The sequence below is a fragment of the Carex rostrata genome, chromosome 2 (assembly GCF_964058835.1).
Source record: "Carex rostrata chromosome 2, lpCarRost1.2, whole genome shotgun sequence".
Lineage (NCBI taxonomy): Eukaryota > Viridiplantae > Streptophyta > Magnoliopsida > Poales > Cyperaceae > Carex > Carex rostrata.
Window position 1 is genome coordinate 2167368 of NC_135919.1, and position 14454 is coordinate 2181821.

The 14454-nt window shown below is 34.6% G+C and overlaps 2 protein-coding genes across 3 annotated transcripts; both read left to right on the plus strand.

The window, feature by feature from the left end:
* The first annotated feature begins 86 nt into the window (after positions 1-86).
* LOC144568281 (disease resistance protein RGA2-like) lies at positions 87-2478 on the plus strand. Of its 2 annotated transcripts, none has more exons than XM_078318577.1 (3): positions 87-619; positions 1385-2162; positions 2268-2478. In XM_078318577.1, the coding sequence occupies exons 1-3, from the start codon at positions 127-129 to the stop codon at positions 2422-2424; spliced, it is 1428 nt and encodes a 475-aa protein (XP_078174703.1). In that variant the 5' UTR covers positions 87-126; the 3' UTR covers positions 2425-2478. The 2 variants fall into 2 exon arrangements, with proteins under 2 accessions (XP_078174703.1, XP_078174710.1); XM_078318584.1 differs by having other exon boundaries at positions 1388-2162.
* Positions 2479-7854: 5376 nt separating this feature from the next.
* Positions 7855-9571, plus strand: LOC144568294 (protein PSK SIMULATOR 1-like). Its single transcript, XM_078318594.1, has one exon. It carries the CDS (start codon positions 7941-7943, stop codon positions 9450-9452), a length of 1512 nt encoding a protein of 503 aa, XP_078174720.1. The 5' UTR covers positions 7855-7940; the 3' UTR covers positions 9453-9571.
* The last annotated feature ends 4883 nt before the right edge of the window (positions 9572-14454 follow it).

Here is a 14454-nt window from a genome sequence, read left to right on the forward strand (position 1 = left end):
TTTCTTCGTCAGTCAGTCAACGGATAGTCTTCTACTTCAACCGTTGACTCGATTCTTCCCATCTCTACTTCAACCCAAGCAAAAAAAAAAAAAAACCATTGCTCCCATCAAAACGAAACAAGGAAAATGGAAAAAGGAACAATGATTTTTGAGAAATTCATCGAGGCTGTAGTTAGTCAAATCGTGAATTTTTTTCCCACCTTAATCACCAATCTCCCGACCAAAGCATCGGCTAGGGCTGAGCTGGACAAGCTCCGCGATCGTGCAACTCGGATACAGGCCCGGCTTGCCGATGCAGAGCAGAAGCACCAGATCGAGAACGAAAACGAATCGGTTCTTCTCTGGTTGAGCGAGCTCCGATCAATTGCCTCTGATACTGAAAATTTGAAAGAGGAGTTTGAGGCACGAACTCGGATTGCGACGGAAGCTTCTCATTGGGCCTTCTTATCATTGGCTTGGTACTATTGGTGCGTGTTGAGTCAAGTTGATGAGATAAACAAGAAGTATGATAATATTTATAAGGATAGGAAAGCACAGATGTTATACTTAGAGGAGTTCGATCAGGCTCGTCCTGTCACTACAACTAGAACATCTGCTACTTGTCAAACAGGCTCATTGGGTGAATGCTCTTTTTTCTTCTTGTTTTTTATTTTTTTATTAAAAAAAAATAGCTTCCTGTTGCCAAATTTGCATGTTTACCTTATTTTTGGTGCTAAGTTGGTTCATGTCCTTGGATGAAATAGGCTCAATATTTGCATTTTAACTTAATTTTGGTCCAATGTTAGTACCTTTCTTTTAACAAACAGTTTTCATCTAATAAGAAGTACGAAGGCTAATTTTTTTTTGTAATGATATTAGATTTAAACTCAAAAGTGGTCTCTTAGTTTAAATTAGTAGGTGGAAATATATATATGCCATTTAGACTGGGTTAAACTCGGGTTGGCATTTTAAATTAAACATATAATTTGATTTGGTCTATGTTGATTCCTGATTGCAAAGCTTGACACAAATGTGTGCCATTAAAAGGCTGCTTGGTTTATCCCCTTTGCCAAATTGTCAGATTTAGTTTGTTTTACATACACAGTGGTTAATTTCTGTTTCTCTTTCTTCTTTTGGATGAGAAAGGCTGGACTAATAAATAGACACTTTAACCTTTTTTTATTAACCAAAAACTAATTAATGGCAAATGTTTCAGTCGGGTAACAATTGGGTCAGTTCCTACCTAATATATGCTTTCAGCGCTTGAAAGCCCTAGTTCAAAATATATTTACTGTTAAAAGCTGCTGACTCAAAAATAAAAATAATGTGGTAGGTTGTTGAATTAATTTTATGTTAAAATTGAAACAAATAGTAAATACTGAAACAACCAATGAAAAATTTCTAGCAGGTAATGTTAGCCTGCATGGGAGGCAAGAGGAATACGGGAGGCTTCTAGACTTGTTGCTCGACTCGAACAACATGTATTTCCCTCCAGTCTTATCAGTCTTGTCCATAACTGGAGAAAGCGGCATGGGAAAGACTGCCCTTGCTCGATCAGCATTCAATGATCCTGCAATTACAGATCACTTCAACCTGCTAATATGGGTAAGCCTATCTCCTAATTCTGACCCAGTTGAAACCATAAGAAAGATCATTGAAGGCATACCCGAAACCAACTGCAACCTTTCGACCTTAGATATGCTCCAACGCAGTCTCCAACAGTTACTGAGGGGTAGAATGTTTTTACTGGTACTAGATGGTGTGTACACGGAGGATGTATTTTTTTGGGAAACTGTGCAGGCCCCTCTTAGCACAGCCCAATCTGGAAGCAAAGTTCTGGTAACAACCCGAAACCAAAAAACCACACAATACATGGGTTCATCAGATCAGGTTGCCTTGACTGATTTGGATTCTACTTCCCTTTGGCTAATCTTGAAAGATGAAGCCCTTCCTCAAATCTCTAACTTGACTGAAAATTTGGAAAGCATTGGCAAGGAAATTGCCGAAAAATGCTATGGGTCCCCACTAGCTGCCAAATTATCAGGCAGAGCCCTATGTGGTATAACTGACGAAGAAGAGTGGAATAGATTATTACAAGATATGTCTGGTCCAGATGGAGTAGTTGATAATATTTTACCAGTAATTGCTGGCTCATCGGAGACACTCCCCAATGAAGATAGCTCGTATGTTTCTCTCGACCTATATATATATATATAATTCAATATTTTTCTAGCTTGACTAGCTATGAGCATAATAGTTTTCTGATTATGGTAAATCTTTTCTTGCAGTTTATCGTGGGTCATATGTTGTTTCCCAACAAGAACTCTGGGTGCATGTGCATATTTCATTCTTCCACTAGCCGTGTGTTCCTGTATTCTCTATTTTTTAATTGAAAAATTGTATTTCGGTACTGTAGATCTAACAGAAGTTGTGCATCCAACTTGAGAGCCTGTCCTGTACTTCTCTACTCTGTCTATATAGTGTGAACACTTGAGGTGCCACTTTCTTCTTGTTCCTGTTTTTTTTTGTTTTTTTTTTACAGCAAACACCCGTAGGCTTTTCATTACTCATGACAAACCAATTACATAGATCATTTTGTACCAGTACAAATAGCAGTACATAAAAGTACAAATAGCAACTCATACCAGTACATAAAAACAGTACAACTGAACCCCTTGTACAAATCTAGACATGAAAAACATAAAAAAGCAGAATCGTGCTCAGATTACAAGAAATGAGCCTTCAAGTCGACATGCTCAAATTGGTAGAAAGTAAGCTTGCTTGTGTTCTTGTCGTTGATGGAATCAAGGCGAGTAACGGGTATCCAGAGGAGCCTTCGTGCTCAGAGTAAGTTTGTGCATGATTTATTCCGATGGATATATAACGAAGAAGACAGAGAAAAGAGAACATAACCGCTAACAAAACAACTAAACATAAACAAGTACCTTACTGACAAACAAAAAGAAAAGACTTCAGGAGAGGGGGAACGAATAAACAACACCCCAATTTGAATCAGAAGAGAAGATACGATGGGCGGAGCGAAGAGCGGTGGCCACATGCACTAGGCAGAAGCACCGAGAACGGTGGCTAGATCCACTTGGCGGCTAAGAACGACCCGCATTTCCACTTAGGATAGGAGATATGTTTCTTCTCGTTCCTGTTATTAAACAATTTTAGACCTGAAAAACACTAGAATGCTCAGCAATTTATAACTTCCATGTAAGATACAAAGCAGTAACCGTATGATCCTTCCAAATTCCATTGGTAGAAAAGTTCTGATCAAAGTTGTGTTATGAGTTAAAGTATTTGGTGCCACCATGATGGAATGACACCAGACCCCCCTCTGCAGAACATGTCAAAGTCATTATTGTTATGTTAATGTAATTTTAATTTCATACAAATTATGTAAAGTATTTACAACCATTTAGATCGAGGTGTCATTCTGAGAAGGTTCATGAAAGAAAAATCGGGGTATGTTTATACATAATTGGACGAGCAACGCTAGCTAGCTTCAACACCTTGCTCTCATCATAAATTATCATTTTTTTTTCTTGAATAAAAGGCTACTAGACCCGTTTCCATTAATGTTAAATTATCAATCAATACATATATATTTTTCAACAACATTTTTGGCAATTACTTACAATTTCTAGCCGAAGGAATCAAACAAAGACAGGAAATATAATGAAAAATTAAGAAATTTATCCGAATTTAGTTAAGAGTTAGATACTCTGTTGTGCAATTTACCTTATTATTGTATTACTTAAAGTAATTTTTTTCAACTAGGAATTTTATCTTCTTGTTGTGAAATTTACATAAATGTCACAAATTCTTGCCTACAATATTATTCTTCTCCAAAAAAAGGTTACAAGTAGAATGGTAAAATGGCAATCAACTTGTTCTCTATATACAGAGCAAGATGGCTTGCTTATGAGTACAAATATATTAGCCTCTCATGAAGTGAATCCGGAGCGTTGGATGCGCAACTAAAAAGTCGGTGGATCTAGTTGTGGAATAAAAACCCTAGCCGCCACCAAGAGAAGAGGAATAAAAACCCTAAATCCACACCGTTCAATATCTAATATCATGACCGTCGAAAGCACTATAAAAGGATGTGCAACCAACAACCTGAAGTAAAACCCTAGAAAGACTTCCATCTCTTCTCGCCGCAATGCAATCGGTAATATTCCTCTTTGTTTCACTCAAATTTCTATTTCTCCTTCCACTTATTTACAACATTTTACATCTTTCCATTCTCTATCTAAGGCCATGCATGAAGCTTAAGAAGAATTGCTTTGTAGTGTGGGATGGAGTATGGATATGAAAAGAGACTACTACAAATCACTATATGGTAATTCTTGATGAAATTTTATTTATTTTTCTTATATAGATACAAAATTTGAAACTACATGCATGCCATAATCTATTTTGCAATCTTAATTCGAATTTGTTTGTGAAGGTACTCAAATTTTGAAATTAAATTATTCCATTCTCAATCTTCTCTTTTGGAATTAGTTAATTGTACATATTAATTATATAAATAGAAGTAGAAAACTCCAAAATAAGTCAATATATCTGATAAATAATAAATTGATCACAGGAATCCATTATGTTTCAATTTTTTTTTCAATTGGTTACTGGTACTTGACTTGTGGCATGACAAGAACTAAGCATTAAAATTGGCTTCAAGTTGGTGAACCTATCTATAATCTTCACTGGTATATGATTCCTGGATGACATGTCAAATCTTTGCCCGCGCAAGTTCAGTTTCTTTGACATGCGAGCGAGCCAAAAAAATAGCCAGAATTGTTCTTGCAACTAACTTAGTTATTCTTTTGTTATATTAAGCAAAAGATGCTAAATATAGATCACAAGATTGATTCTTTCTATTTTGTTGATTAAACACTTGTTGACATGTCAAAGAGGTTGTTCCTGTTCGGTCAGTGATACTGACAAGTCATCAGATTAGTGATAGTGTCACCAACTTGAAGACCATTATAATGTTTAAATCTTGCAGAGAACAAAGTTCAACTACAAGTTACCAAATTGGAAAAGAAATATAAACATAATTGAGTGTTCTTGTAAGATTTATCCACAAATTCAGTGTTTATCCAACCAGACAATAGTAGACTAATTCAAGTAGGAAACTAAGTGTTAGGCCTAATATTGTTGCCAGAAGCCCAGAAAGTTACTACTTAATTTATATAATGAGCTTCTTTTTTTGAAGCTACAGTTTGTCTCAATTAGGCCTGCTTACAGAAGGCCCAACTTCTCTTAAATCCCTTTACACACTTTCTGGTAAGGAGAACAGCTAGAAACAATTATTTTGGCGCGTGAATTTGTTTACGGAATGTAAATTTGTAATCAAATTGGATTTTTACGTGACGTGTTGTGATTAAATTTTAAAGAACGGTTACAGTACATCAGTGATGTCATGACCAAAATATAAAATGATTATATGTGTCATCTTTGAACATAACTTGTCATATTTGTTATATTTGATCACACTTAACTATTATATTTTAATTTAAGTTAATTTACTATTTGATTGAGATCTAACAATTATGATTATCTGTGACTTACGTGATCACGTATCATGTTGTGACGTGATCAGATCAGTTCACATGTTATGTTATTTTAAAAAAAAAAATAGTCATGTTACGTGAATAATTATAGTACATAACATGCGAACGTAATCGACATACATACCGTGTGACATATCCAGTCAATGCATAACTTTTTCACAATTCTAATTGTTTATACCAACAATGCAACTTAAACCAATAAATTAGGTTTTGAGAAAAGAAAAAAGGACAGTTGACTATTTTAAAAGTACTTAACTAATGCCACTAAAAAAAAAAGCAAAAATAGCAAAGGTCAAATCTGTATGGGAAAGCTCCACTTTGACCTTCTAAAAAGATTTTAGCTCAACTCAACCTCAACCATTTGTGTTGCTCTTTACTTTTTTATGTTTTGGTGCTTTGCACGCGTTGGTACAACAGCAACCCAACGACCCATTCACTCAGGGACCGCAATTCCCTGCTCCAAATTTTCACATCTATAATTTATTTTCCCTTCAAACAAAAGCGAATAGAAGTTGTTATACAGAGTATCTCTATTCATCTATATATTATTAGAGTTTTTAATCTGAAATGATATTAATATGAGATGATAGTTTTTATTTCAATTTTACAAATGTATGAAAATTTATTATTTAGAAACTATACAGAGAAAAATTCTTATTAAGAAATTGTTTATAAACTCTACGCTAACAAAATTATTGACTTAAGTTTCTTTCTCTTGCAGAAAGTTTCTTTAATTGCTGACATGACTTAATTTAGAGATGTGGAGGTTTAGAAATTAAAAGAGACTTAATTTTTTATTTAGTAGTTACTGATTATTTAGAAATTAATTAGAGTTGTTGGGATGAAGATAATTAATTATTTAATTAAGGTTTTGGGTGTTGAGTGCTCTTCATTCTAATTCAATATATTTAATGCTATATATAAACTTAATTTGTATAATGGACTTTAAACTCATTACCAAAAATTTCTTATAATTGTACAACAGATTCCACCCAGTTTGTTATCTGTCCATTTATGGGACCACTTGGATCAATTCAAGTGAACTTATTCTTGAAGAAATCTCACAGTTTAGAAAATCAAGATCATGAAATGTAAAGTAGGAATTTCTGATACTCAAGATATTTCAATTACAAAAATTCTTTTCTGTTAGCTTTTGTCCTTTTCTTTCATCTAAGCTGATAGCTCCTATCATACTTCTTATAAAAAAAAAACAAATAAACTAATTAATTATTGCTTAAATGTTAAGGTACTAAAGGCCTCAATCTATGGTAATTTCTATGTGGTGTAAAGATAATATATATTCTTTAAGACTCAATTTTGAAAAAGTAATTAATAAATTTTATAAGAAAAAATTATTTGGATGATAAGAAGATTTTTCTACATGTTTAAACATTTGACTTTTCAAATAAAAATATAAAAAAGTTTTCATAATTAAATGGATGGCTCTGTTTGACCTAATGTGGAGAGGATGAGAGCAAATTAAATTAGAATTCGTATCCTCTGCATTAATTCAAAAAAGGGAATCTTTTGAGTTAATGAATCTCAACAGTCAGATTTTAAACGGAGGCAATCCGGCCCCTGCTTATGATATGGGAGGCATTTAATATTAGTGCAGATCTAATGTGCACGAATCTTAAAATAGATCGGATGGTCAGAATTCATTAACTCAAAAGATTCCCTTTTTGAGTTAATGCAGAGACCTCTGCACTGAAGTAACATCCAAGTCAACATCTGCAACAATGAAACCTTCTAGCTATTGGTGCATACCTCTCAATCAGATTTCAGATATTAGCCCACAATATCACATGGTCAATCCATCGGTCGTTTCAGTACAATTTTTATTGGTGGAATTATTATTTACCTCAGTTAATTTGGAGATGGTTTAAATAACAAATTATCACTTTAGAACTATATATTTAGAGAAAAGATTTAGCTCAAGTATCTCCAAAATAATAAAAAAAAATTCTGAAAATGCAAAATTTGATTTTCAAGTATATTTTCATATGAAGATCAAGTTAAACAGTTTGAATTTACAAGCATATTTTCAAGTATATTTTCATAGTACCATAGCCTAAATCTTATATCTGATATAATATTAAATTTACAAAAATTATAAAAATTAAATTATGTGTTAATTAATTCATTGTCATGATCTCGTCAGAAATTTTAATTTTATAATGATATAATTCCAGGGAAGTTAGACTGTGGTCCCCATCCCATTCCACTCTCTGTTGCTTCACCTCTTCTCTTTGCTATATTTATCTACTTTCCAGAGAAGCCACCTTCCATTATTCTTTTCTCTCCTCTCCAATTCCATCTCTCCTACATCCTAATCTCTCTCTCTCTCTCTCTCTCTCTCTCTCTCTCTCTCTAAACATGGCTCCAGATTCATGGCTAACCAAATTTCGCTCGGCTGTGTCGCCTCGGCTTGCAGCTTCTCTCCGGTCCACACTGATCAACCCGTCGCACAATTCCACCACTACCCGAATCAGCATATTGGCATTTGAAGTAGCATCTGTCATGTCAAAGCTACTCCATCTATGGCAAAGCCTCACCGACTCTCAACTATCTCGTCTCCGCCATGACACCATCTCGTCAGAAGGCATCCGAAAGGTTGTATCAGACGATGACTCCTTTCTCCTTTCTCTTGTCTGTGCTGAGTTGTCAGATGTTCTCCGTCTCGTCTCTGAATCAATATCAGCGCTGAGTTACAAGTGCACCGACCCCTCGTTACGCCAGTTTAAGAATTGTTTGATAGAGTTTGCTGATACCGGGATTGACCGCAACCGATGGCTGATGAGTCGAAAGGAGATGGATTCCAAAGCCAAAAAAATGGATCGTCTCATCACCGCCACCTCTTCTCTGCATAAAGAAATTGATAAATTAGCCGATGCCGAGCACAGTTTAAAGAAGCTGCTTCAGTGTACTAGCCCAGGATTTCAGAAAGGAAATCTGGTACGAAACGGTAAGATCTCTGCTGTCGCCGATCTCCAGCAAAAGATATTCTGGTCAAAGCAAGAGGTGAAGTACCTCAAACAAACCTCGCTTTGGAATTACCGATACGATGCTATGGTTCTATTAATGGCTCGGTCGGCTTTTATGGTCATGTCTCGGATCAAGCAGATCTTTGGTTTCGGACAAGACAATCCGGTACCACTGTATCGGAGTGCCAGTCTTTCTGCAATGGTTCACCCTTCCTTAGATGCACCTTCGGTTGAATCGAAACCGAAATTTGTATCAGTATCAGGCCCTTTGTTTCCGAATAAAATTGTAAAACAATGTGATTTCTTCGAGTCTAACAAGGAGGCACTTGTGCCGCCTCCAATGACACTTGGCGCATCGGCATTGGCAACACACTATGCTAATCTGATTATATTAATTGAGAAAATGACACGCACACCCCGGTCTCTAGGGACCGATACACGGGATGACATGTACGCGATGCTTACCGCTAGTGTTAGAATAAAGCTTCGTGAAAGGTTGCGAGGAGTTCAGTGGGACCCAGAGTCAGTGAGCGATGCTAGTCTCGCTACCGAATGGAAATGTGCATTACATAGTATCATCGGTTGGTTGGGACCGATGGCCCATGCAACGATACGTTGGCAAAGCGAAAGGAGCTTTGAGCAGAGGCGTAGTTCATCGGGATCAAAGGGTAATGTGCTTCTCATACAAACGTTGCATTTTGCAAACCGTGACAAGGTTGAAGCCGCCATTGTTGAGTTGTTAGTAGGGATCAATTATGTTTGGAGGTTTGAGAAAGAGATGGAGTACCGGCGAGAGATGCTACTCATTCAATTCGAATCGGAGTTGTGCAAGAAGGCCGAAGATATCGATGTTAAACATGGAGATGTAGAAAATGAAAAACATGAGGAAGATGGTTTTGTTTAAATTTTGTTTTTCCTATTTAGTTTGTTTTTCCTTTGTGAAATCAGGGATTATTCTTATTCCTGTTGAATAGATGAACTAACACACATATATATATAATTCTCTTTTATTTTCTAACTTCTTTACTGAGAAACTAATAGTCTTCTAATTAATATATATATATTTGATTAATTTAATGAGCAAAGGTTCAAGTGAATTGGAAGGAAGATATATTAATTTAATGCTTGATTTTTTTTGTTAATACTCAAATGGCTGAGAGCCTGAGATAATTAATGAAGTGAATGTCATGTTGCTTGGAAACAAAGAACAAGAAGAATGTCTTAATTAATTAGTGCACTTGGTACATATGTTCAAATTAAAGGTTTCATTTTAGCAGAAGATATCTTTATCCACAGATCAAGTTTTTTCAGTAATATCTTTTGCCTTTTTTTTTTTTGAAGGATTTGGTTAGTCGGAAAAACTATTCATATCGCTATGCCATATATATACTTTATACTTATGATGTATATATATATATATATATATATATTTCTGGTGTTTACATTTTGAATTATATATCTCCTTTCCAAAGTTAGAATTGTTCATAGCGCAAGAGATTGATCTTTTTTCTTTTTCTTTTTTTACAAAAAAGATAAAAATAATTTTAAAACACATCTAATTTAATTTGCTAAAATTCAACATCTAAGCTTTATGAAAGAATAAAGGGTTGACCCCCTTATTCCTTTCCTCAAAAGATATAGAAAAACTTAAAACAATTGAGTCAGTGGAGGGGGGGGGGGTTAATTTAGGAATAAATTAATTATATTATTCATCTTTATATATATTATAAAGAAGTTATACATCAAGTCACTTAACTGTTGTCTAATATCTATAAGAAATCCCCTACACAGAAAAAAATTATCTTAGATAATTATTATAAAAGAAGTTAGAGATCAAACCACTTAACTATTGTCTAATATCTATAAAAAATCTTCCACTGAAAAAAATCCTTATCAATTGTCCAATACATAAATTATCTCCCACTTAACTTTTCATTATTGTTGGGTTGAAATTAATTAATTATTCTTTCTATATTGGTTAATTACATGGATGAACATGATCTCAAGCACTAATGTGAGATTGCTATTTGAAGTTTGACCTTTGCAAATTGCAAATAGAAAAGTTAGAAGTATCCTCCCAATAAATATATCTCCATCATTACTCCCACCCCAACTTAACCTTGACGCAATATCAAGTGCTCCCACCAATTTCACAAAATTATAAAGTAGCTAGTGTATGTAGCGGTCGCACACATAGTCATGCCCACCCACTCATGCTATATATTTGGTTTGATTCCTTGTTCATTTGCTACTAGCTTCCAACCCAATCTATTGCTAATTAACCACTTGATTCTAGTTCTTTCTGATATATGATCACTACTCATGGTAGATTCAGATTTTTTTTTTATCAGAGAAGTAATGAAATAGTGAATCAGATTTAAATAGTTAATTGGGTACTTGATAAAAAAAAAAATAATGTTTTTACTTCTAATTTATAATGTTCTGATTTCTAATTTTAATTATCAATCATAATTTCAGAGGAAGACAAATAAAATTTCAGAAGAGACAAAGTTGGTATGGACATATAAATCTCCATAAAAATTCAAATAAAGGGGGCATATTTGATTTTTCTGAGATAAAACTATAAATTTTAGATTAAAGAACGGGAACACAAAGTGCATAACACGTGACAGTGAAACATGAACCCAAGTCTAATAACAAAATAAAATTTAACTAAGTTACAAGCACACACTCAACATCCTATGAAGAGGTTGAACAATATAAAAAAAAAATTAAATTAAATTTCAGTATATATATATTTAAAAAAATTAAAATCATAGACTAAGAACTTTTCAAAAGCTATAAATCCGCCCCTAATTTTTTTTTTTTTTTGTATTTCACATTTACCTTAATTTCTTTACAATAAGATAAAGTCTTGAAACCATTTCACTGAAATGCACCGCCTAAATTTTATATATCTAACATTTCACACGAACAACAGCCATTTGGCATCTCTTGATTAATATAACTTTGTCCTATATATGAATGAGTTAATTAATTAATTAATTTTTAAATCAGTTTGCTAACAGATCGAATGAGTGGCTTCTTAGAAAGAAAAAAAAAAGCACAAAAAAGAAAAATGAAATTGTCTTATTTATGGCCTCTTAGTAAGCAAGCATGGGTCCAGTTGTAAACCACTTGCTCTTGTTTAGATGTGTTTTTGGGGTGTTATGTCTCTGATCTGGTAAGGCACTAGCCACACATGGGGGTTAGGTTTCTTTCATCATGGCGAATCCATCACATGGAATGTTTCATTTTTTCTTCTTCTTATTTTTCTTTTATTTTCTGGTTTTTTGAGATTATATTTCCGGATTATATGATGGCGGGGCATGTTCACATATTATTTAATTTTAACGGTTCTTGCTCTTTAAAGCATCTGAGGAGGCACTTTTTGTTCAAATTTTAAAAAAGAATCAAATAATTAATTTTGTGGAATTAATTTATTTTATTGGTAAGAAAAAAATACTATTAATTTTAATTTATATCAATGTTGTATAAAAAGGCTATTATGCCGATTAATCATTGGCGGTGATCAAACCAACACGGATTTTTCCGACTAATCAGTCGATTATTTCTTATTAATAACTTGATGGTATCATATCCATGTGACGAAGCACATACCGTTGTTTACAATACTGATTAATATGATGATAATCTCATATCTTTTTCCCTATAATTAATTAATTCTAAGACTTGTTACTATTTATATAAACTGAACAAAAGGATCAACTATATATAGAGAGATAAACTATTATGCTTAATTTGTAAATTAAAATGGGTGTTTCAACTTGCACTCATATCTCTAGTTTTAAAGTTCAAATAGTCAATCCGAACTTCTCAACATGTTCTTCGTATTGAATGTACTTGGAGACCAAATTTTACATTTATTTTGGAAATTTTTTACTATTTTTTAGAATTTTTCAAAATCCATGTTTTTCTGACGAATTTTGAAAAATTCTAAAAAAATAGTAAATTTTTTCCCAAAAATGTAAAATTTGGTCTCCAAGCACATTTCAATACGAAGAACACATTGAGAAATTCGTATGGACTATTTGAACTTTGAAACTACAAATATAAGCGCAAATTAAATCACTCACTTAATTTGCAAAGCATAGTAGCTTATCTCATACACACACGGTAAATAAGGGATTTTTTTTTATAGTAATTATAAAATTCATATGTACGGAAAAAAACTTAGACTACAGTTTTACAAAAAATGGATCGTGGGTATTGTCTTAGATCCATAAAATATTGGATCGCGATCAATGCTGACGATCTTATTATATTAGTTGAAAACAATGTACTCTATCTGTTTTCATTGAATTTTATAATTACTATGAATAAAAAATTCTGGGTAAATAAAGAGCCGTACTGTATAGTTTCCTTAAATAAAGAGCACGTTTCAATAATTATACTCACATGCGCACACTTCCTACTATTGAGATATAAATTCAGTTGGAAATAAACAAATTGGTTGGGTGTTGACTGTTGACACCCAAATTTCATTTCATGACTGATATAACAGTGCTATACTATGAGCAATGATCAATGGATATGGATAATGGCGGCACATGTTAACGGAGTGTTAAAGAACAAATTGATTCTTGTTCAACTATCCATGGAATGGATATCCTATTAGGTAACAGAAAATATTTTGTTTAGATTCAGACTGTTTGATTAGAATCCGCATAAATATTAAAGAGTCTCATACAGGGGTTTGCTCTCGGGTAGGTTACGGGTACCTCGGGTATACCCGGGACGGGTAGAGCGGGTACGGGTAGGACGGGTAGTTGGGTAGGGCGGGTACGGGTAGGTTTTTAAAAAAGTGTACCCTACCCGTTTCAAACCTGTGCCCGTCTCGGGTAACGGGTATGGGTAGGGCGGGTAGGGTACGGGTATTTTTTTTTTTCGTTTTTTAATACTGTTTTTTCTGTTTTTTAGTTTTTTTTTTCTGTTTTTAATACTATTTTTTTCGGCGGCAAAATAATTTTGAATTTTGAATTTAAAAAAAACGGGTAAACGGGTAAAGGTACACGGGTAAACGGGTAAAGTTGGTCGGGTAAACGGGTGCGGGTACGGGTAAAACGGGTGCGGGTAGGCGGGTTTCGGGTACGGGTAAAACGGGTACGGGTTGGGCAGGTTTTTTTTCCCGAATCATTGAGTCCGGTCCGTCTCAAACCCGTACCCGTTTACCCGCCTATACCCGGGCACGGGTACGGGTACCTCGGGTAACGGGTACGGGCCGGGTAAAACGGGTAATACCCGCACGGGTATTAGCAAACCTCTAGTCTCATACATGTCACCTCAAACCAGATTGGTTCATAATCTGATCGGATGGTGCAGATCTAAACAAAAATATTATGTTACCTTAGGCTGTGCTCCGCAAACCAGAGTGAAATGACATTAATGAAAGGAGAAAGGAAGAAAATTTGTTCACCTCCGTACAGTGATCTTACATTGCAATTTTCAGGTGAAAATTTTTCGTCAAAAATCAACACAGCGCTAATTTTGTCTCTCCTCCACATAGTGTTTGTTTACTTCCGCTCTCTTTCCGTATCTTCTCTTCTGAAAGGTGAAGTTGTCGATCAAGTGCGGTATGATGTGAGACTTCCCTCCGCGAAGTGTTTCTCACTTATCCTGTACCCCCAATTGGAGCAAATCCTTAGGTGATATGAATTCTTGAGCACTTACCCAATGCCAAATTAGCCTTATTTCATGCAACTAATTGGTTGTAAATAGTAAGCCACCAAAAACTAGACCTAGCCCAGTAGCCCTAGGCCTAGGTATGTTGACATGCACACTATCAAATGTAACAGGCCTATAAGTGGGCTCACAAATAAGTCCACTAACAAGTGCACCATTTAGGGAAACACCTGCTCTAGGTCTAGGTATCAGGCATCACCATG

Bases quoted from the DNA above. Each gene is read 5' to 3' on its own strand.
- LOC144568294 (XM_078318594.1), top strand. From the start codon at position 7,941: ATGGCTCCAGATTCATGGCTAACCAAATTTCGCTCGGCTGTGTCGCCT.
- LOC144568281 (XM_078318577.1), top strand. From the start codon at position 127: ATGGAAAAAGGAACAATGATTTTTGAGAAATTCATCGAGGCTGTAGTT. The intron at 620-1,384 runs GTGAATGCTCTT...AAAAATTTCTAG, and splicing joins TTGTCAAACAGGCTCATTGG to CAGGTAATGTTAGCCTGCAT. The intron at 2,163-2,267 runs GTATGTTTCTCT...CTTTTCTTGCAG, and splicing joins CTCCCCAATGAAGATAGCTC to TTTATCGTGGGTCATATGTT.